This window comes from Bufo gargarizans, chromosome 1, assembly GCF_014858855.1.
Source record: "Bufo gargarizans isolate SCDJY-AF-19 chromosome 1, ASM1485885v1, whole genome shotgun sequence".
Taxonomy (NCBI): Eukaryota; Metazoa; Chordata; class Amphibia; order Anura; family Bufonidae; genus Bufo; species Bufo gargarizans.
The window spans coordinates 535,008,260-535,033,836 of record NC_058080.1 but is presented as its reverse complement, the minus strand read 5'-3'; the positions used below and the strand labels follow the sequence as shown (position 1 = coordinate 535,033,836).

General features: G+C 45.0%; 1 protein-coding gene across 2 annotated transcripts in view; it reads right to left on the bottom strand.

The window, feature by feature from the left end:
* The window catches only part of BICDL1 (BICD family like cargo adaptor 1), a 114,551-nt gene extending 107,498 nt beyond the window's left edge, over nt 1-7,053 (bottom strand). For both annotated transcript variants that reach the window (XR_006387398.1, XM_044275418.1), the window contains exon 1: nt 6,281-7,053. Coding sequence is in view for 1 of the 2 variants with exons in the window: in XM_044275418.1 (XP_044131353.1) it covers nt 6,281-6,568 (288 nt within the window). In the remaining variant the exon portion in view is untranslated. The remainder of the gene's footprint in view (nt 1-6,280) is intronic.
* Nucleotides 7,054-25,577: the final 18,524 nt, after the last annotated feature.

The window sequence follows — 25,577 nt, the reverse complement described above, 5'->3', positions numbered from 1 at the left end:
GCTGAAAACGCCCGTTTTCCACTACTGACTCAGTGGCAGATTTTAGCCGTGTCAACATACCCCCAGTGGCCGCCTTGACCACCAAGCAAAGGCAGGGCAGACAGCAAGTCAGGCAGCGCCACATCTTGCCCAGGCAGTGCCGTTCGCTCTTACAGACCTAAGACAGTACAACAGTGCAGGCTGCTGTGATTAATGCAGCCTCCTGCGCCCGGTCTTAGGCGGCATGATGACCGGACACAGGCAACGCTTCGCAGATGGTGACATGGAGTAGAAGGGAGGTGAGCACTTTTCTTTTCTTTCACTACTGGGCGCATACAGAGGGAAGGGCATTATAAATAAAAGGGACACTGCTGGGGTACATTATAGTAATTGCTGGGGACATAGAAATACAGGAGGCACTACTGGGGGACATAAAAATACAGGGGTCACTGCTGGGGGACATAACATTATAAAGGGCAACGCTGGGAAAACATGATAATAAAACAGGAGGTACTACTGGGGGCAGGACAGAAAGGGGGCATTATAATTACAGGGGGCACTTTGTGGGGGCATTAAACATACTGGGGGCACTACAGGGGGGCAATTATAAATACTGTGAGCAATAAATACCAGTGGCACTACTGGGCACATTAAAGTAATATAGGAGGCACTTCTGGTGGACATTATATTAATAAAGGGGGCACTATTGAGGACATTATTGTAACATAGGGGGCACTGTTGGAGGACATTATAATAATAAAGGGGCACTACTAAGGACATTATAGTAATATAGGGGCCACTGCTGGGGGACATTGTAATAATAAAGGGCCTACTGGGGGTATTATAAATACAAGGGGCACTATGTGGGGACATTCAACATACTGGGGCACTATGTGGGGCAATTATAAATACTGGGAGCACTAATTACTGGTGGCACTACTGAGGACGTTATAGTAATACTGCTGGGAGACATAATAATACAGGCGGCACTACTGGAGCAGTGCAGTGTAGAGAAGGGACATTATAAATATTGGTAGCACTAATTTGGGTATTATACATATTGGGCCTCCCATTTGGGCCATCCCATGTGGTAGCACTACTGAGGGGCATCATACTCCTCTGTGGCCTCCTATTTAGCACCCCTGCAAACCTCCTATCTATTCTCAACTCTGGTGCCCATTTAGTCCACCTCTCTCCTCGTTTCTCCTCTGCCTCTGACAATCCCTTCACTGGCTCCCCTTTGCCCAGCAAATTCAGATTAAAATACTAACAACTACATATAAGGCCATCCACAACCTGTCCTCTCCCTACATCTGAGCTACTTTATCGATACACTTCCCCCATAATCTCCGATCCTCACAAGACCTCCTTCTCTACTCTGCTTTTTTCACCTCTACCGATAATTGCCTCCAAGGTTTCTCCCTTGCATCCCCCATACTCTGGAACTCTCTACCCCCAACATACCTGCTGCCTCTATACGGCCATGACCAACTTTACCCTCACCTACTGTGTTCTTCTCTCATCCCTTGTAGATATTGTAAGCCCTTGCGGGCAGGATCCTCTCCCCCTCTGTACCAGTCTCTAATAGTTTCTTGTTTAGTGAATTTTTATATTGATGTACAGCGCCATGGAAGTAATGGCGCTTTCAAAAAAATATTACTAATACTGGGGGACATTAAGCACATGAAGGGCACTACTGGGGTATTATAAATACCATGGGCACTACAAAGGGGCATAATAGCTGCATTATTACTATGGGGATACTGTGGGGGCATTATTATTGGGCATTATATGACAATATGGAAGGCATTGCACCCTTGGAGAGCATTATCACTATTGGGCGCACTATTATTGATGAGAGCACTCTGGGAGACAATTATTACTATTGGTGGGACTTTTGGGAGCACTTTATGGCACTGTTATTGTTTTTTATTTGGGGGCATTTGGGAGCACAGTGCACACAATATTGGGGGGTGGCAGCAGGATAATACTGTTGGATCACCAGAAGGGGGGGGGGGGACAATGGAAAAGTAAGGAAACTAAGATGTCTGTGTGGGAAACTCTACAGAGATGAGACACGGCTGAAATACTTCACCAAGTCGGTTTGGTCCAAATGGAGAAGATGAGGAAAGAGCACATCTACATCAGAGGAGACATCACTGAAAGAAACTGTCACGGTGATGTGGTCTGAATGGAGAAGATGAGGAAAGAGAACATCTACATCAGAGAAGACATCACTGAAAGAAGTGTCATGGGGATTTGGTCTGAATGGAGAAGATGATAAAAGGGAACATCTACATCAGAGGAGACATCACTGCATGTAAGAAGTGTGTGGTACTGTATGTAATGTCCAGTTCAAATATGCCTTTAGCAGTAGGGCTGGGGGGGAGGGATTGGATTGAGAAGTTAACACGAGATGTGGGGGCGCCATTTCACATTTTACCTCAGGCATCAAATAAGCTAGAATTGGCTCAGGCCACAACTGTATCTGTGTTCTGATGACTCTCATATAGCACCATTTCTATTTTTGCAGATGACACTAAGCTGTGTAGTACTGTACAGTCTATGGAAGATGTCCATAAACTACACTCTGAGTGATTGGGCATCCACTTGGCAAATGAGGTTCAATGTGGATAAATGTGAAGCTATGCATGTAATAATAATCTCTGTGCAAAAGCCCAACAATATGTCTTAGGGGATGTAACACTGGGAGAGAAGGATTTGAGTGTTCTTGTGGATGGTAGATTAAATAACAGCATACAATGTCAATCAGCTGCTTCTAAGGCCACCAGGATATTGTCATGCATTAAACGAGGCATGGACTCGGGGGCAGGGGTGTAATATTACCACTTTACAAAGCGTTGGTGAGGCCTCATCTGGAATATGCAGTTCAGTTCTGGGCACCAGTCCATAGAAAGGACGCACTGCAGCTGGAAAACGTACAGAGGAGAGCGACTAAACTGATAAGGGGCATGGAGGGTCTTAGTTATGAAGAAAGATTAAAATAATTGAATTTATTTAGAAGAGATGTCTAAGGGGGGGGGGGGGGGGGGACATGATTAACCTGTACAAGTATATAAATGGGTTATACAAAAAATACGGTGAAAAACAGTTCCATGTCAAATGCCCTCAAAAAAGTTCAGTCTCCAGAAGTGTCAAAGCTTCTTTACTGTAAGAACTGTGGAATAGACTTCCCCAGGACGTGGTCACAGCAGGAACAGTGGACAGTTTTAAAAAGGGTTTAGATGAATTCTTAAAAGAACATGACATTAAGTCCTCATGCACACGACCGTTGCTTGGGTCCACACCCGAGCCGCCGTTTTGGCGGCTCGGAGGCGGACCCATTCACTTCAATGGGGCCGCTCCGAGGCCCCGCAAAAATAATTTTGCATGTCCTATTCTTGTCCGTTTTGCAGACAAGAATAGGCATGTCTACAATGGGCCGCCCGTTCCGTTCCGCAAATTGCGGAAGGCACACGAGCGGCTTCTGTTTTTTGCGGACTGCAAAAAATAGAAAGGTCGTGTGCATGAGGCCTAATGCTTATGAAAATGTGTAGAAATCTGAGTCTCACTTCCTTCTAGGATTCCCGTCCCCACCTATCCCTTGGTTGAACTTGATGGACTTATGTCTTTTTTCAACCATATTAACTATGTAACTATATATAGTTTTGGAACCGCTGCGGGGAATAGCTATTACTTTCTGGCTGTGCTGATTAGGGCCCCCAAACATAACTTTGCTTGGGGCCCCAGAAATGCCAAGCCTGACCCTGCTCACTTCACCCATACAATACACACCAAGCTCATAAGGCGCATACACAGCATAGACCTGCCACAAATACACTACCTGTAGCCCACAGCAGACTGACCAGACAAGCTGTACATGTGAACGCCGTATTCATGCTCAGTACATGTGTAAAGCACACAGAGTCCATGTACACATTACATATGCAGTTCACATACACCAGTAATAACAGCGCAAATACATACAAGTGTTTGCCATGTACACACTAACACATAGCACACATGTCATACATGCACACAGTGACACACAGCACACGTCATACATGCACACAGTGACATAGCACACACGTCACACATAGTACATGTCATACATGCACACAGTGACACATAGCACACATGTCATACATGCACACAATGACATAGCACACTCGTCACACATGCAAACAGTGATACATAGCACACACGTCACACATGTACACAATCACAACACACACACAGTGACATAGCACACACGTCACACATGCACACAGTGACATAGCACACACATCACACAATAGTGACATAGCACACACATCACACAGTGACATAGCACACGCATCACACAGTGACATAGCACACACGTCACACATGCACACAGTGACATGTCACACACGTCACACATAGTGACATAGAACACACATCACACATGCACACAGTGACATAGCACACACATCACACAGTGACACAGCACACATGCACACACATCACACATGAACACAGTGACATAGAACACACATCACACATAGCACACATTCACATATCATACACATCACACATGCACACAGTGACATAGCACACACATCACACATGCACACAGTGACATAGCACACACATCACACATAGCACACACTCACATATCACACACATCACACATGCACAGTGACATAGCACACACATCACACATAAGACACATTCACATATCACACACATCACACATGCACACAGTGACATAGCACACACGTCACACATAGCACACAATGTGTCATAGAACACACATAGCACACATGCACACAGTGTCATAGCACACACATAGCACACATGCAGTGACATAGCACACACGTCACACATAGCACACACGTCACACATAGCACACACGTCACACATAGCACACATTCACATATCACACATGCACACAGTCACATATAGCACACAGTGACTTAGCACACGCATAGCACACATGCAGACAGTGACATAGCACACAAGTCACACATAGCACACAGTGACAGCACTAATGCACACAGTGACAGCACACAGTGGCAGCACACATGCACACAGTGACAGCACACATGCACACAGTGACATAGCACACACATAGCACACAGTGACATAAAACACACATCACACATAGCGACAGCACACATGCACACAGTGACAGCACACATGCACACATTGACAGCACACATGCACACAGTGACATAGCACACATGCACACAGTGACATAGCACACACATGCACACAGTGACATAGCACACACATGCACACAGTGACATAGCACACACATCACACATGCACACAGTGACATAGCACACACATCACACATAGCACACAGTGACAGCACACATGCACACAGTGACATAGCACACACGTGCACACAGTGACATAGCACACACATCACACATGCACACAGTGACATAGCACACACATCACACATGCACATAGCACACACATCACACATGCACACAGTGACATAGCACACACATGCACACAGTGACATAGCACACACATAGCACACAGTGACATAGCACACACATGCACACAGTGACATAGCACACACGTGCACACAGTGACATAGCACACACGTGCACACAGTGACATAGCACACACATGCACACGAGCACACAGTGACATAGCACACACGTGCACACAGTGACATAGCACACACGTGCACACAGTGACATAGCACACACATGCACACAGTGACATAGCACACACATCACACATGCACACAGTGACATAGCACACAGTGACAGCACATGCACACAGTGACATAGCACACACGTGCACACAGTGACATAGCACACACGTGCACACAGTGACATAGCACACACATGCACACGAGCACACAGTGACATAGCACACACGTGCACACAGTGACATAGCACACACGTGCACACAGTGACATAGCACACACGTGCACACAGTGACATAGCACACACATGCACACAGTGACATAGCACACACATCACACATGCACACAGTGACATAGCACATACATGCACACAGTGACAGCACATGCACACAGTGACATAGCACACACATGCACACAGTGACATAGCACACACATGCACACAGTGACATAGCACACACATAGCACACAGTGACATAGCACACACATGCACACAGTGACATAGCACACACATGCACACAGTGACATAGCACACACATAGCACACAGTGACATAGCACACACATGCACACAGTGACAGCACACGTGCACACAGTGACATAGCACACACATGCACACAGTGACATAGCACACACGTGCACACAGTGACATAGCACACAGGTATACCAGCCCTGACCTCCAGCCGCTCCGTCAGCTCCCTCTGCATCTCCTCGTAGCGCCGGCTCATGTCCTGGTTCCTCTCCAGCAGGGCTTTCCCCAGCCGGGCCGCCAGCATCAGGTCCCTCTCCTTCTGTCGGATGGCCGAGAGCAGCGCTGGGTCCTCCCCGTCCCCGGGGCCCTCGGCCTCCTCCTCCTCCGGGTCCCCCTCGGCAGCCATGAGCACGAGCTCTTCATCCAGCTCCAGCAGCCCCGGCTGGTCCGGCCGCTCCGGGGACGACGAACTTCGCCTGACAGGGAGCTCCATAGGGCGCTGTCCGGGCGGCTGGTGCTGAAGCTGTGTGCAGCCTATCCCCGGGTCACCGCAGCAGGACTAGACACCCTTGCCCTCTCACACCCCAGCGCTCCAGGCACAGACGTGACGCCGGATTAGCACTGTACAGCGCAGTCCACTATGTGGGTGCTCCAGAGGAGGCAATGTAAATGCCGGTGTACGGCCCGCCACTAATCACATGCCCGCACTACACCATGGCGCGGGCTTAGCACCTACAAACCTCTGCCGGGAACACACACCCCAAACGGGGCCCAGACACTGTCTAGTGACAGGTGCCCCGCAGCCTGCAATCGATACTGAGTTCCCACCGGGTTAACTGGCTTTACTAATACCGCACCTTCTGTCTAATGCAGTCCAGTGCAAGGACCCCAGCCCCCTCCCCCCGCACCCTGGATTCAGTAGGAGGGTGTCCAGCTCCGCAGGCCTCGGGCTGCGTTGCCCTCTCCTTTCCCTACAGCGCTGCGCTCCCCCGCACCCATCTCTGCAAGAGGCTTGTAATGCGTGCGCAGCCCGTGACGTCACCGGCACCTGTTCTGAGCCCCCTGCTCATTGGCTGTGGAGGGTTGCGCGATCAGCTGTGTGGAGATCCTGCAGTGTAGTGTGGGCGCCTCTAGCGGCCGCTCCGCGCCAGTTCTCGCAGTTCTCCTATATTGCTGAGGCATTCTGTAAACGTCACATCTCTATCAGCATCAGAATGCAGGCGTCCACCAGGGTAGCCTGTATTCTGACTGAAAAGCCATGGGCAGGGGCGTAGCTATAGGGGGTGCAGAGGTAGCAGTCGGTACCGAGCCTAAAGGGCCCAAAGACCCTTGTGCCACATAAGAAGACATTGGTATTATAGAAAGTGTATGCAAGTTACACCTCTGGCTGGACAGAAGGGGTTAGGTTAAGAATTTAGTATGGAGGAGGGGAGGTGCAGTTTTAACTTTTGCCTCATGCAGCACGAAGGTTTGAGGGAAGGGGGGGCCAAGCTGAACTCTTGCACCAGGGCCCATGAACATTTAGCTACGCCCCTGGCCATGGGCTATGGTAAAATGGCTTACCTTCCCCAATGTATTATGGAAAAGCCTGCTTGTACATTTGTAATAGGCCTCTATTCACAGCTGCAACAGAGGGACCATTGAACGTTCCATAAAAATGCATGTTTTTTCTTTTTTTTCGGGAATGGTTTGGCAGTGCTGGAAACAGCAAGGGGATAAGGCTACCTGTGTTGCGCAACTGTCGCAGTAATGTTGCATGACATATTTTATAATGATGACAGTCTGCTATATATATATGTGTTGGAAATGTTGCTGGATGATCAGGGCTGCCTCTTACACTAGTCTATGGTGTTGCACTGGGACATGCTGTGACTGCGGCGTGACATGAAAAAACCCTTCCAAGATGGATTTTTGTGCAACAGTCGCAGTATGTCACATTGCGACACCATAGACTAGCATTATAAAATATGTCACGCAACTTTTTGTCACACAACACGTCGCCGCATTGCCCTGGCCTAAAAAGGGGTGTCTGACTCATAGCAATTTTAGCTCAGGGGTCCCGTTCCTGCTGTTTCTAGTCCCCTGTGAAGCAGACATGTAATGTCCCATATATGTGCACCACTGCAGCCATTTATTGGCCTCACTGCTGATGTATCCCCACACAGCACATGACCACTCAGGCCAGTGAATGGCTGCAGTGTTGCAATCCACTTACTGTCCACAGGGAACCAAAAGCAGCAGAGATGGGCTGTGCAAGGGAGCGCCAGTGACAACTTAAAGGGCATCTGTCAGCAGATTTGCACCTATAAGACTGACCTGTTCCATGTGCACTTGGCAGCTGAAGGCATCTGTGTTGGTCCCATGCTCATATGTGTCCGCACTGCTGAAGTTTTGAATTTCTACTATGTGCAAATAAGCTTCTAGGAGCCATGGGGGAGTTGTTGTTACACCTAGAGGGCACTGCAGTTGCAGAGAGAGCTGAGCTTCCAGGAGTAATGGCAACACCCATGTTGCTCCTACAGGCTCATTTGCATTTATTAAAACTTAATCTTTCTCAGCCATGCAGGTACATATGAACATGGGACCAACACAGATGTCTTCAGCTGCCAAGTGCACATCTAACAGGTCAGCCAGTGTCATAGGTACAAATCTGCTGACAGATGTCCTTTAACCCCTTAAGGACTCGGCCCTATTTCACCTTAAGGACCAGGCCATTTTTTGCAAATCTGACCAGTGTCACTTTAACCACCTCCGGACCGCCTAACGCACATGTGCGTTCCGGAGGTGGCAGGCTGGCGCACAGTCACGCATATATGCGTCATCTCGCGAGACGCGAGATTTCCTGTGAACGCGCGCACACAGGCGCGCGCGCTCACAGGAACGGAAGGTAAGCGAGTGGATCTCCAGCATGCCAGCGGCGATCGTTCGCTGGCAGGCTGGAGATCCGAATTTTTTAACCCCTAACAGGTATATTAGACGCTGTTTTCATAACAGCGTCTAATATACCTCCTACCTGGTCCTCTGGTGGTCCCTTTTGTTAGGATCGACCACCAGAGGACTCAGGTAGGTCAGTACAGTCGCACCAAACACCACACTACACTACACTACACCCCCGTCACTTATTAACCCCTTATAAACCCCTGATCACCCATGATCACCCCATATAAACTCCCTGATCACCCCCCTGTCATTGATCACCGCCCTGTCATTGATCACCCCCCTGTCAGGCTCCGTTCAGACGTCCGTATGATTTTTACGGATCCACGGATACATGGATCGGATCCGCAAAACACATGCGGACGTCTGAATGGAGCCTTACAGGGGGGTGATCACCCATATACACTCCCTGATCACCCCCTGTCATTGATGACCCCCCTGTAAGGCTCCATTCAGACGTCCGCATGATTTTTACGGATCCATGGATACATGGATCGGATCCGCAAAACACATGCGGACGTCTGAATGGAGCCTTACAGGGGGGGTGATCAGTGACAGGGGGGTGATCACCCCCTGTCATTGATAACCCCCCTGTAAGGCTCCATTCAGACGTCCGCATGTTTTTTGTGGATCCGATCCATGGATCCGTAAAAAATCATGCGGATGTCTGAATGGAGCCTTACAGGGGGGGTGATCAGTGACAGGGGGGTGATCACCCTGATCACCCCCTGTCATTGATAACCCCCCTGTAAGGCTCCATTCAGACGTCCGCATGTTTTTTGTGGATCCGATCCATGTATCCATGGATCCGTAAAAAATCATGCGGATGTCTGAATGGAGCCTTACAGGGGGGGTGATCAGTGACAGGGGGGTGATCACCCTGATCACCCCCTGTCATTGATAACCCCCCTGTAAGGCTCCATTCAGACGTCCGCATGTTTTTTGTGGATCCGATCCATGTATCCATGGATCCGTAAAAAATCATGCGGATGTCTGAATGGAGCCTTACAGGGGGGGGTGATCAGTGACAGGGGGGTGATCACCCTGATCACCCCCTGTCATTGATAACACCCCTGTAAGGCTCCATTCAGACGTCCGCATGTTTTTTGTGGATCCGATCCATGTATCCATGGATCCGTAAAAAATCATGCGGATGTCTGAATGGAGCCTTACAGGGGGGGTGATCAGTGACAGGGGGGTGATCACCCTGATCACCCCCTGTCATTGATAACCCCCCTGTAAGGCTCCATTCAGACGTCCGCATGTTTTTTGTGGATCCGATCCATGTATCCATGAATCTGTAAAAAATCATGCGGATGTCTGAATGGAGCCTTACAGGGGGGGTGATCAGTGACAGGGGGGTGATCACCCTGATCACCCCCTGTCATTGATAACCCCCCTGTAAGGCTCCATTCAGACGTCCGCATGTTTTTTGTGGATCCGATCCATGTATCCATGGATCCGTAAAAAATCATGCGGATGTCTGAATGGAGCCTTACAGGGGGGGTGATCAGTGACAGGGGGGTGATCACCCTGATCACCCTGATCACCCCCTGTCATTGATAACCCCCCTGTAAGGCTCCATTCAGACGTCTGCATGTTTTTTGTGGATCCGATCCATGTATCCATGGATCCGTAAAAAATCATGCGGATGTCTGAATGGAGCCTTACAGGGGGGGTGATCAGTGACAGGGGGGTGATCACCCTGATCACCCCCTGTCATTGATAACCCCCCTGTAAGGCTCCATTCAGACGTCCGCATGTGTTTTGCGGATCCGATCCATGGATCCGTAAAAATTATACGGACGTCTGAATGGAGCCTTACCAGGGGGGTGATCAATGACAGGGGGGTGATCCGGGAGTCTATATGGGTGATTACCCCCCTGTCATTGATCACCCCCCTGTCATTCCTTGGGGTGTCTTCTTTCCAAAGTGGGGTCACATGTGGGGTATTTATACTGCCCTGGCTTTTTAGGGGCCCGAAAGTGTGAGAAGAAGTCTGGGATCCAAATGTCTAAAAATGCCCTCCTAAAAGGAATTTGGGCCCCTTTGCGCATCTAGGCTGCAAAAAAGTGTCACACATCTGGTATCGCCGTACTCAGGAGAAGTTGGGCAATGTGTTTTGGGGTGTCATTTTACATATACCCATGCTGGGTGAGAGAAATATCTTGGTCAAATGCCAACTTTGTATAAAAAAATAGGAAAAGTTGTCTTTTGCCAAGATATTTCTCTCACCCAGCATGGTTATATGTAAAATGGCCCCCAAAACACATTCCCCAACTTCTCCTGAGTACGGCGATACCACATGTGTGACACTTTTTTGCAGCCTAGGTGGGCAAAGGGGCACACATTCCAAAGTGCACCTTTCGGATTTCACAGGCCATTTTTTACAGATTTTGATTGCAAGGTACTTCTTACACATTTGGGCCCCTAAATTGCCAGGGCAGTATAACTACCCCACAAGTGACCCCATTTTGGAAAGAAGACACCCCAAGGTATTCCGTGAGGGGCACGGCGAGTTCCTAGAATTTTTTATTTTTTGTCACAAGTTAGCGGAAAATGATGATTTTTCTTTTTTTTTCTTTTTTCCTTACAAAGTCTCATATTCCACTAACTTGCGACAAAAAAAAAATAATTCTAGGAACTCGCCATGCCCCTCACGGAATACCTTGGGGTGTCTTCTTTCCAAAATGGGGTCACTTGTGGTGTAGTTATACTGCCCTGGCAATTTAGGGGCCCAAATGTGTGAGAAGAACTTTGCAATCAAAATGTGTAAAAAATGACCGGTGAAATCCAAAAGGTGCACTTTGGAATATGTGCTCCTTTGCCCACCTTGGCAGCAAAAAAGTGTGACACATCTGGTATCGCCGTACTCAGGAGAAGTTGGGGAATGTGTTTTGGGGTGTCATTTTACATATACCCATGCTGGGTGAGAAAAATATCTTGGTCAAATGCCAACTTTGTATAAAAAAATGGGAAAAGTTGTCTTTTGCCAAGATATTTCTCTCATCCAGCATGGGTATATGTAAAATGACACCCCAAAACACATTCCCCAACTTCTCCTGAGTACGGCGATACCAGATGTGTCACACTTTTTTGCTGCCAAGGTGGGCAAAGGGGCACATATTCCAAAGTGCACCTTTCAGATTTTGCAGGCCATTTTTTACACATTTTGATTGCAAGGTACTTCTCACACATTTGGGCCCCTAAATTGCCAGGGCAGTATAACTACGCCACAAGTGACCCCATTTTGGAAAGAAGACACCCCAAGGTATTCCGTGAGGGGCATGGCGAGTTCCTAGAATTTTTTATCACAAGTTAGCGGAAAATGATGATTTTTTTTTTTTTCTCTTTTTTCCTTACAAAGTCTCATATTCCACTAACTTACGACAAAAAATAAAAAATTCTAGGAACTCGCCATGCCCCTCACGGAATACCTTGGGGTGTCTTCTTTCCAAAATTCCGTGAGGGGCATGGCGAGTTCCTAGAATTTTTTATTTTTTGTCGCAAGTTAGTGGAATATGAGACTTTGTAAGAAAAAATAAAAATAAAATAAATCATCATCATTTTCCGCTAACTTGTGACAAAAAATAAAAAGTTCTATGAACTCACTATGCCCATCAGCGAATACCTTAGGGTGTCTACTTTCCGAAATGGGGTCATTTGTGGGGGTTTTCTACTGTTTGGGCATTGTAGAACCTCAGGAAACATGACAGGTGCTCAGAAAATCAGAGCTGTTTCAAAAAGCGGAAATTCACATTTTTGTACCATAGTTTGTAAACGCTATAACTTTTACCCAAACCATTTTTTTTTTTGCCCAAACATTTTTTTTTTTATCAAAGACATGTAGAACAATAAATTTGGCGAAAAATTTATATATGGATGTCGTTTTTTTTTGCAAAATTTTACAGCTGAAAGTGAAAAATGTCATTTTTTTGCAAAAAAATCGTTACATTTTGATTAATAACAAAAAAAGTAAAAATGTCAGCAGCAATAAAAAACCACCAAATGAAAGCTCCATTAGTGAGAAGAAAAGGAGGTAAAATTCATTTGGGTGGTAAGTTGCATGACCGAGCGATAAACGGTGAAAGGAGTGTAGTGCCGAAGTGTAAAAAGTGCTCTGGTCATGAAGGGGGTTTCACCTAGCGGGGCTGAAGTGGTTAAGTGCTGATAACTTTAAAACGCTTTGACTTATCCAGGCCATTCTGAGACTGTTTTTTCATCACATATTGTACTTCATGACACTGGTAAAATGAAGTAACAAACAAATCATTTTTTTAATAAAAAAATACCAAATTTATAAAAAAAAAATTAAAATTGCAAATTTCCAAGTTTCAATTTCTCTACTTCTATAATACATACCTGCAAAAATAATTATTTCTTTACATTCCCCATATGTCTATTTCATGTTTGGATCATTTTGGGAATTATATTTTATTTTTGTTACAAGGCTTAGAAGTTTAGAAGCAAATCTTTTTAGGGACCAGTTCAGGTCTGAGAAGTCACTTTGCGAGGCTTACATAATAGAAACCACCCAAAAATGACCCCATTCTAGAAACTACACCCTCAAGGTATTCAAAACTAATTTTACAAACTTTGTTAACCCTTTAAGTGTTCCACAAGAATTAATGGAAAATAGAGATACAATTTCAAAATTTCACTTTTTTGGCAGATTTTCCATTTTTACTTTTACAAAGCAAGGGTTAACAGCCAAACAAAACTCAATATTTATGTCCCTAATTCTGTAGTGTACAGGAACACCCCATATGTGGTCGTAAACAGCTGTACGGGCACACGGCAGGGCGCAGAAGGAAAGGAATGCCATACGGTTTTTGGAAGGCAGATTTTGCTGGACTTTTTTTTTTTGACCCCATGTCCCATTTGAAGCCCCCCTGACGCACCATTTTAGAAACTACGGGATAGGGTGGCAGTATTGTTGGTACTAGTTTAGGGTACATATGATTTTTGGTTGCTCTATATTACACTTTTTGTGAGGCAAGATAACAAGAAATAGCTGTTTTGGCACCGTTTTAATTTTTTGTTATTTACAACATTCATCTGACAGGTTAGATCATGTGATATTTTTATAGGCCAGGTTGTCACGGATGCTTCGATACCTAATATGTATACTTTTTTTAAATTTATTTAAGTTTTACACAATGATTTCTTTTTTGAAGCAAAAAAAAATATATGTTTTAGTGTTTCCATAGTCTGAGAGCCATACATTTTTTCAGTTTTCGGGCGATTACCTTGGGTAGGGTATGATTTTTGTGGGATGAGATGACGGTTTTATTGGCACTATTTTGGGGTGCGTGTGACTTTTTAATCGCTTGCTATTACACTTTTTGGGATGTAAGGTGACAAAAAATGGTTTATTTAGCACAGTTTTTATTTTAATTTTTTTACGGTGTTCATCTGAGGGGTTAGGTCATGTGATATTTTGATTGAGACGGTCGATACGGATGCGGCGATACCTAAAATGTATACTTTTTTTTATTTATGTAAGTTTTACACAATAATATAATTTATTTATTTTTTTAAAACTTTTCTTTATTTGAAGAAGACAGCATTGACAAGTTACACAATACTCCAGAGTACATCAGCATACATTTTTTTTTTTGTTCAAAACATAATCCCCATACAACTTTTTCCCCTCCCCCCCCCTCCCCCCTCTCATCTCGACTTCAGCATATGATGAACCTATCGTCATGATTCGCCATCCCTCTCTCTAGTTCCCTGTCTTGCTTTTTCATTTAGTATCTGGTACCATGGATCTGAAGTTCCCAATTTTAAGAACCACTCCGTTTGGGTAAACGGTACAACAATATCTCGAATTTCTTCCTTGGTGAAGAACTGTTCCATATACGGTCTCCACTTTTTGAAGAAGGGCACTGTCGACTTTGACTTACAAATTTCGGCCTCAATACATTCTAGCTTCAAACAATGCGTGGATAAGCGAAATGCCTCATCAATACTAGGTAGCTCTGGACGTAGCCAGCGAGCTAGTATACTCCGCTTGGCTGCCAGTAGTATCACATGCATTGAGTCGTTTAGACGAGGTTGTACCTCAGCTCTCCCTACGTGAAATATGATTATTTCTGGGTCCAAAGGAATCTTCACTTTGTACTTGTTGTTAATCTTATCAATAATAGATTTCCAGTAAACCTGGACTTTTACACACGCCCACAGCCCATGTGTGAGATCAGTGTTTGGAGTGTTACATTTAGGGCATTGCGTTATTCTATCTGGTAAGATATTGGCTGCCCCCCTTGGCAAGTGGAAACCATATATGGCTCTATGCAGTATTTTAAAGTAAGATTCCCTCCATATTTCACTGCTAATTATTTTCCGTATCTTGTCCCATCCTTCCAATAACTGTTCGGGCAGGTTCATATTCGGGAAGTCCTTAAGCCAGCTCTTGAATAAAGCCGCATCCCCCCTCCTTGACTCCTCATCTCACAAACAGCTATAAATGAAGGACAAATCCTTACGGCTCCCTTCACTACCTATCAAGGTATCAAAGGGGCCAGGTAGAAATACCTTAGATAAATCTCTCACCCTTCTTTGTAGAAAAGCTTTTATCTGATAATATGCTAGAAAATGGTTAGGAGAGATTCCATACATTGTCTGTACTTCCTGGAACTCATATAGCCTCCTTTCTTCCTTTTTCCATAAGTGACTGATCTTTAGGATCCCCTTCTGCGCCCACTGAACCAGTTGTTTATCATTCATGGCCGATTCAAACTCGGGATGACCCCACAAGACCATTCTGTTAGAGACCTCACATGACAGGCCGAAAGTTTTCCTAACTGCCCTCCATGTTGCTATAGTGTCTCTAAGGAGAACGCTCCGCTTCACTGATGAGGGCAGTCGAGAGAACTTAGTGTGTAATAGAGCATTCAGTTTCCATGGCTTTACCAATTCCCTTTCCACATGAAGGATCGAATAGTAGGATGTGTCCTGAATCCAATCCAGACCATGCCTCATCAAGCTAGCAAGATTATACTTCCGAATGTCTGGGAACGCCAATCCCCCTCTTGATTTATGTCTTGTAAGCGTCCGAATAGATATCCTACTTTTCTTATTCTGCCAGATAAAGGCGCAAAATGCCCTTGTTATCATTTGGATATCAGTATGCTTCAGGAGGAGTGGCAAGGTCTGCATGGGATACAGGAGTTTACTAAAGCTCATCATTTTAATCAAATAAACCCTACCAAGAAATGAAAAGCTGCAAACTGCAGGTCTGATCGCCGACACGGGGGGGTCACGGGAACCAGGGCCGGTTCTAGGTGAAATGGGGCCCTGGGGCGAAAAACAATAAGGGGGCCCCCCCCATGACACTTGATGATTTTTACAGAAGGAACTGTATATTTTGGGGCACAGTGTAGAGGTATACTGTATATTGTGTGGCACAGTGTAGAGGTATACTGTATATTGTGGGGCACAGTGTAGAGGTATACTGTATATTGTGTGGCACAGTGTGGAGGTATACTGTATATTGTGTGGCACAGTGTAGTGGTATACTGTATATTGTGGGGCACAGTGTAGTGGTATACTGTATATTGTAAGAAGTCCCCCCATAGATGTCCCCCAATAATGTGCCAGTGAAATGTGCCCTCATAGATGCCCCTTAATCATGTGCCAGTAGCCTCAGCCCCCCATTAACATGTGCCAGTAGCCATAGGCGCCCCCCTATCATGTGCCAGTACTATTAGCCCCCTTAGGGGCTGTAACCCTTGTCCTATTCACTGTTAGGCCTCTTTCACAGTGCACCCCCCCAGTATAATAAACATTGAGTGCCCCCCCCAGTATAATAAACATTGGGTGCCCCCCCAGTATAATAAACATTGAGTGCCCCCCCAGTATAATAAACATTGAGTGCGCCCCCCCCAGTATAATAAACATTGAGTGCGCCCCCCCCCAGTATAATAAACATTGAGTGCGCCCCCCCCAGTATAATGAACATTGAGTGCCCCCCCAGTATAATAAACATTGAGTGCGCCCCCCCAGTATAATAAACATTGAGTGCGCCCCCAACAGTATAATAAACATTGAGTGCGCCCCCCCAGTATAATAAACATTGAGTGTGCCCCCCCAGTATAATAAACATTGAGTGCCCCCCCAGTATAATAAACATTGAGTGCCCCCCCAGTATAATAAACATTGAGTGCCCCCCCAGTATAATAAACATTGAGTGCCCCCCAGTATAATAAACATTGAGTGCGGCCCCCCAGTATAATCAACATTCAGTGCCCCCCCAGTATAATAAACATTCAGTGCCCCCCCCAGTATAATAAACATTGAGTGCCCCCCCTAGTATAATATACATTGAGTGCCCCCCCAGTATAATAAACATTGAGTGCCCCCCAGTATACTAAACATTGAGTGCCCCCCAGTATAATAAACATTGAGTGCCCCCCCAGTATAATAAACATTGAGTGCCCCCCCAGTATAATAAACATTGAGTGCCCCCCCAGTATAATAAACATTCAGTGCCCCCCCAGTATAATAAACATTGAGTGCCCCCCCAGTATAATAAACATTGAGTGCCCCCCCCCCCAGTATAATATACATTGGTGGCACAGTGGGCAGTGCCAATGAGGGTTAAAAAAATAAACAAAAAATTAACTCACCTCCACCAATTGATCGCGCAGCTGCTGGTCTCCTGTTCTTTCTTTAGGACCTGTCAAAGGACCTGTGGTGACATCACTGTGGTCATCACATGGTACATCATATGATCCATCACCATGGTAATGGACCATGTGATTAGCTCAGTGACGTCACCACAGGTCCTGAAGCAAGAACAGGAGACCGGCAGCTGCGCGATCAATTGGTGGAGGTGAGTTAATTTTTTATTTATTTTTTTAACCCTCATTGGCACTGCCCACTGTGCCACCAATGTTTATTATACTGGGGGGGGGGGGCCTCACTCAATGTTTATTATAATGGGGGGGGGGTGGCCGCACTCAATGTATATTATACTGGGGGGGGGCCCACTCAATGTTTATTATACTGGGGGGGCCCCACTCAATGTTTATTATACTGGGGGGGGGGGCGCACTGCGCCACCAATGTTAATACAAATGCAGGAAGTGGGTGCCGGAGTGAAATAGCCGGCACCCGACCTCTATGATAGGGGGCTGCGATCAGCGGCAGTTAACCCCTAAGGTGCCGCTCCCTGTCATAGAAGTCGGGTGCCGGCTATTTGATTCCGGCACCCGACTCCTGTATTTGTATTACAGGTCAGTTTTCATCATTGGTGGCGCAGTGGCCACAGCCCCTCCCCTCCTCCTCCCATGTCTCTTCTTATTGGCGGAGGCGACAGCAGCAGCACAGGGGGGAGAGAGAGCCCCCCCCCCTCTATGGAAGCGCCGACGCCGTCCCTGCCTAAAGTTAGTTGCGGGCCGGCGCGGGGGGGCCCCTAGGGACTTGGGGGCCCGGGGGCAATTGCCCCCCTTGCCTCTATGGAAGCGCCGGCCCTGACGGGAACCCCCCGCACATTTAGCCGTGGTGCCAGTACATAATGGGTCCCTATGGGGTTAAAGGGGTTTTCTGAGAGTTTATTTTTACTTTGCTACCTATCCTTGGATAGGTCATCGGTATCTGATCGGTGGGGGTCGCCGATCAACAGTTTGAGAAGGCAAATACGCTCGCAGTAGTACCGCGGCCTAGCTTTGCCTATGCCATGTGAAGTTAAGTTCATTGGTCACATGGCCACATAGGTAACATGACTGTTTGAAGAATAGTTCACTTTATTTTGGCCTTGATGTTGGAGAAAAATCATTTCAGTTTATCTAAATAATGCCGTTCTTTGAAGATAAATCCAAAGAGCTCTTCGCCATTAGTATGACGCATTGTATTACTGCAAGACAGTGTTCAGTTACAGCAGCGTTGCAAAGTCTGACACGATGCCTTGTAAGAGAAATAGAAAGGTACAGTATATATTCAGTATATACAAATACACATATACCTAAAATGGTGAACCAGTGGTTGGCGCCAATCTGTTAAATTGTATCAGGTGGATGCTACAGATTCTTGGTAGGAGCTGGATTGCCCCATATTAGAGAAAGTAATAAAGTCATAGGTATATAACCATGAGAAGGGTTCCTTTAGGGTGTCAGGAAAACAGCAGACATTCAGTCCGCACTGATTATCATAATGAGAGCTAGACATGAAAAACAGTGAAAAGTGAGATAGAAATTAAAAATACAAATCTACTCACTTCACTAGGGAGGGGTTCTGCAGGATAATGCTCAAGACACCTACAGAACTACCTCCCCCGCCTGGGTCGCTTGTAGAATCTCAGGAAGAAACAGCAGCCTTAGAAAAGGTACTTCTAGTCAATTCCTTCATTGTAAACAACAGGTGTAGCTCAATGCGTTTCGGGGTAATCCAGAACCCCTTCCTCAGGAGTAGCTTACTACTGCTCCTGAGGAAAGGGTTCTGGATGACCCCAAAACGCGTTGAGCTACACCTGTTGTTTACAATGAAGGAATTGACTAGAAGTACCTTTTCTAAGGCTGCTGTTTCTTCCTGAGATTCTACAAGCGACCCAGGCGGGGGAGGTAGTGGCGCAGCAACCAATCACGGGCACTGTGGCCAGCACTTGTCTGCATCAAATAAGCCGCAGTTCTGATCACGTGATGTGTCCTTTGGCATGTGACCTGTGACGTCACTGTGCTGGACAAGCCAGCATTACATCTCATTAGCTGGCATTCCTGCATTCAGAGGCCCGGTCAGATACCATGGAAATAGGATGCTGGTGGTGCTTCTTGCTGGGGAGAGTGCCCACCGACTAAGGTATAATTCTGACATCAATGGCGGTGGTGCTGCTCGCAGCAAAGCGCACCCGCCGGCCTTTAACACCCATGTACTATGGAAGAGAGTCAAGATGGTATCCTTCTTGATGATTTGTGTGAGAATAGTTTGGACTGCCATGAAGAGGAGGTTCAGAGGGAGGTGATGGACCCCATGCATAGCTGTGTTGGTAGTGGTGGTAGTAGTGGTACAAGTGGTAACATAGAAACATAGAATGTGTCGGCAGATAAGAACCATTTGGCCCATCTAGTCTGCCCAATATACTGAATACTATGAATAGACCCTGGCCCTATCTTATATGAAGGATGGCCTTATGCCTATCCCATGCATGCTTAAACTCCTTCACTGTATTTGCAGCTACCACTTCTGCAGGAAGGCTATTCCATGCATCCACTACTCTCTCAGTAAAGTAATACTTCCTGATATTACTTTTAAACCTTTTCCCCTCTAATTTAAAACAATGTCCTCTTGTAGCAGTTTTTCCTCTTTTAAATAGTCTCTCCTCTTTTACCTTGTTGATTCCCTTTATGTATTTAAAAGTTTCTATCATATCCCCTCTGTCTCGTCTTTCTTCCAAGCTATACATGTTAAGGTCCTTTAATCTTTCCTGGTAAGTTTTATCCTGCAATCCATGTACCAGTTTAGTAGCTCTTCTCTGAACTCTCTCCAAAGTATCAATATCCTTCTGGAGATATGGTCTCCAGTACTGCGCACAATACTCCAAATGAGGTCTCACTAGTGCTCTGTAGAGCGGCATGAGCACCTCCCTCTTTCTACTGGTAATTCCTCTCCCTATACACCCAAGCATTCTGCTAGCATTTCCTGCTGCTCTATGATATTGTCTGCCTACCTTTAAGTCTTCTGAAATAATGATCCCTAAATCCCTTTCCTCAGATACTGAGGTTAGGACTGTATCACTGATTTTATATTCTGCTCTTGGGTTTTTACGCCCCAGGTGCATTATCTTGCACTTATCAACATTAAATTTTAGTTGCCAGATTTTTGACCATTCCTCTAGTTTTCCAAAGTCCTTTTTCCATTTGGTGTATTCCTCCAGGAACATCAACCCTGTTACAAATCTTTGTATCATCAGCAAAAAGACACACCTTACCATTGATGCCTTCTGCAATTTCGCTGATAAAGATATTAAACAATATGGGTCCCAGAACAGATCCCTGAGGTACCTCACTGGTAACCAGACCTTAGTCTGAATATACTCCATTGACTCCAACCCCCTGTTGTCTGTCCCTCAGCCACTGCCTAATCCATTCAACAATATGGGAGTCCAAGTTCAAAGACTGCAATTTATTGATAAGCCTTCTATGTGGGACAGTATCAAAAGCCTTACTAAAGTCTAGATAAGTGATGTCTACTGCACCTCTGCCATCTATTATTTTAGTCACCCAATTAAAAAAAACTATAAGATTATTTTGACATGATCTCCCTCAAGTAAACCCATGCTGTTTTTCATCTTTCAATCCATGGGGATTTAGATGTTCCACAATCCTCTCCTTAAAGGGCTTCTGTCACCCCCAAAACACAATTTTTTTTGGGGGGGGGGGGCTTGTTAAAATCCTTATTTAACGACTATTACCTATATAGGGCTCTTACCTTTGTCTGTGGCTTTGTTTCCTTAAAAATCGATCTAATTTTAGAAAAGTCATTTTTTTTGTAGCTTTACCACGGCTACAAGTGCAATAGTATTAGCTTGCCTAATTATAGCTTGCAGCATTCTCAAAGTGCAGCATTACTAAGTGCATCTGAGATATTCAGGAGGTAATCTGGAGGTGGATACAATCTAAAAAAGTAAGATTTGTTTGTTCAAAATCTTTCCCCTCTTTAAAATGGCAGACCTGGTTCTGTGCAGGCATTGTTGTGCTTTTATTTCAGGTTCCACTCTTCGAAGATTTGCATCTGTAGACAGCTCTCCATAATGCAGCAGGAAATTGCATTTTTTAAATCTGAGCTTTGTAAATTAACTGTTAAACAAACTCAGGCTGGGAACGTTGCAATGCCACTGCCACAGAGGCCCCCTAGAAATGGAAGATGGGTTACTGCAGGTTCTGGTAGACTTAGAGTTGTGGATAGAAGACATGTCCCACAGTCTGTGGCTCTCCATAATTCATTTGCAGCACTTTCAGAGCGCAAGAGCAACATGGAGGATGGCTCAGGCACAGTGGGTGAGGAACAATCATCTCCTATGCCTAAAGTATGCAAGACTGCAGCCAAAAAGGAGACGGTAAGGACTGATAGTAAGTAGCTGTTGGTGGGCGATTCTATCATAAGAGGTGTAATGTTTGAAGAAAATGGTTTTGTGAGATGTCTCTCTGGTGCTACCGCTAGCAGGGACAGATGACGTATCCTTAATATTGTTAGGTAAGCAAAGCAGGAAAGGGAGGTGGATGTTATTGTCCATCTTGGGACAATGATCTGGCTTGCAATGAGGTTTCAAAGGTGAAGGAAGCTTTTCATACACTTGGTAATGAAATACACGAGGTTGCATCGACTGTTTCATTCTCTGCAGTTTTGCCTATGCATAACCTTCATCATGACAGGAAGATGCGCATTAAGGAATATAATGTATGGCTTGGTGAATGGTGCCTGAACCAAGGGTTTGGCTTTGTGTCTCATGTTAGTTCTTGTTGGAATGGAAAAGAACTGTACAAGAAAGATGGTTTGCATCTTTCTCTCAAGGGAACAAATGTCCTCAGTGAACAGTTCAAAGTATTTGCTAAGGAGCATTTAAACTAGGAAAGGGTGGCAAAAGAGTGATAATCCAGCAGTCTGACAATGCCAGAAGATGCCAGTAGCACATAGGTTAAGAAATGACAAGCTCAGAGTCTTGTCTACAAATGCTCGCAGTTTAGGGAATAAGATCAATGAACTTGAGTCTATAATGGTATCTGAGAATATAGATTTAGTGGCTGTTACTGAGACATGGTTCAATGGGAGTAATGACTGGGATATAACAATACCAGGGTTCTCTCTATATAGGAAAGACAGAGAAAGCAAGAAAGGGGGAAGGGTGGCCCTGTATGTGAAAGATAGCATAAAATCTAATTTAATACAAGTTAGCAAGACCAATTTAAAGTCAGTTTGGGTTACGTTGCAGCTTGATAATCATAAGGTAACTCGTGTAGGTGTGATATATAGTCAAAGAATTAGATGATCTAATAGTTGAGGGAATAGCTAAAATGACATTGAAAGGGGAAGTTATCATTATGGGAGACTTTAATCTTCCTGATGTAAACTGGAAAACCAAAATAGCTAGTTTTGCCAGGAGTACAGATATTCCAAATTCCCTACTGGGATTATCTCTACAGCAAGTAGTGGAGGAGCCAACCGGGAAGGAGGCCATTTTAGATTTAGTATTCACAAATGGGGATTTGGTATCTGATATTACTGTAGGGGAAAGCTTGGGATCTAGTGATCACAAGTCAGTGTGGTTTACTATAAGTACAGTGACTGAGTCACACCACACAAAACCAAAAGTTTTTGATTTTAGAAAAACTGACTTTTCTAAAATTAGATTAGTGGTATACGAGTCCCTATCAGACTAGAACAGTTTCATTGGAGTCCAGGAGAAATGGGACTACTTAAAAGTGGCACTATTGAAGGCAACAGAAAATTGCATTAGGCTTGTCAGTAAAAGCAAAAAAAAGGAAGATACCACTGTGGTACTCAGCAGAAGTGGCCAAAATCATTAAAAACAAAAAGATAGCATTTAGTAATTATAAAAAAAAAAGAAAATGAGGATGACAGGAAAATGTATAAGATTAGGCAGAGAGAGGCCAAGCAAGTTATAAGAGCTTGTAAAGCACAGGCAGAAGAGAAATTAGCTCAGTCAGTGAAAAAAGGCGATAAGACATTCTTCAGATACATAAATGAAAAAAGGAAACTAAAACAAGGAATTACCAAATTAAAAACAAAAGAAGAAAGGTATATGGAAGAAGATAAAGAACTAGCTGACTGCCTGATTGAATACTTCTGTTCAGTTTTGACAAAGGAAAATGAAGGAAAAGGACCTCAGTTAGGAAGGAAGACTAATGAATCTTTTGATGCATGTGGTTTTACAGAGGAAGAGGTTCTAAGTCAGCTGTCTAAAATGAATACAAATAAGTCACAGGGGCCTAATGGGTTACACCCAAAGCTATTAAAAGAGCTTAGTGGTGAACTAGCAAAACCATTTATTTAACCAATCACTGGTAACAGGAGTCGTCCCAAAAGATTGGAAATTAGCAAATGTGCCCATTCACAAGAAAGGTAGTAGGGAGGAATCGGTCAACTATAGGCCAGTAAGCCTGACATCAATAGTGGGGAAATTAATGGAAACCATACTTAAAGGGCTTCTGTCACTACAAAACACATTTTTTTTTGGGCTTGTTAAAATCCTTATTTAACGACTATTTTACGGCAGCTAGGCTGCATCCACATGTAGTGTAGTGTCCTTGTCATCGTCATCATTAGTTACTGCTTCTCCATCTGAGACTCCTCCTCCTCTGCTCCATAGTCAGCCATCAATAAGGTAATGTGTCGTCAGGAAACAACTCTACACGCCTAGCAATACGATAGTGTGCAAGATTAACTCTCAACTGGCCAAGTTTCTGGCAGTGCTGCCGTATCACACAGTGGATTCCGCTGCCTTTAGAGAACTGATGGTATGTGCTCAGCCTCAATGGAAGATACCTAGCTGTCATTATTTCTCCAAAAAAAGCCATTCCTGCCTTGTATTGTCATGTGGAGGAGAACATGGGCCATGGAATTGTCGCTGTCTGGCAAGGTGCACACCACCATGGACATCTGGAGCAGCTGTTACAGACAGGGATAGTACATGTCTTTCACGGCACACTGCAGCAATGAGGCTAGTTCCTATTGACAATAAAGAGAAAATTATGGACTGTGTGGATAAAATCAATGCTTAATACAATATAAAGTGATCACATACATTTAATATTTAAAACAATAGACAATAGAATACAATACACAGTAAAATCCCAATAAAAAATTGCAATATGTCACCTGAAGATGTGCAAATTCATGAAAATATGGCTGGGGGTCAGTGGTGTGAATCAACGCAGACAAATGGTTCTATATTCCTTGGAAAAAGTATAGTCTGTTCCCCAACACACAATTCTCTGTGGGAAATAAGAGTCCTATCTGATTGCAAATGGTAGGTCAATGTAACCCTGTATAGGGTCTTACCTTCTCCTTGGTCGAGGCAATGTATTCAAAATTGCGGCCTTCCAGACCTGGATATTGAAGGAAATGTTCTATTGAACAAGCGCTACTGTGTTAGTTGTCTCTAACTTGTTCGTACGGACGTCAGCATGTCACGTAGTCTCTTCCAAAGCTGTAGCGTGTGATTCACCTCAGGAAGTATCGCGGGACTTGTTGCCGAGATTTCGAATGAAAGAAACTGTTACGAGATTCGGAGCGCTCCAATCTTTCGGAAATTGACCGAAGAGATATTTTTCAAATTTTCTGCAGATATTCGTGTAGAGGCCTCTTTCTTGTCCAAAGGGAGCAGTACGCTGGTTCATGCCAGATGCGTTTCGGGGACCTCTTACCCCTTCCTCAGTGGCAGCTACTCTCCCATTTTGGACTGGCCCAGGTCTGTCCAAATTGATGGTGTGGAATCAGTAATCCAGGATTCAGCTTTGTTCCTATAGGTGTGATTTTATGCGTTTTTTTCGGCTGCGTTTTTTATTTCTTTGTGCGTTTTTTTGAAAATATTATACCTTATAATGA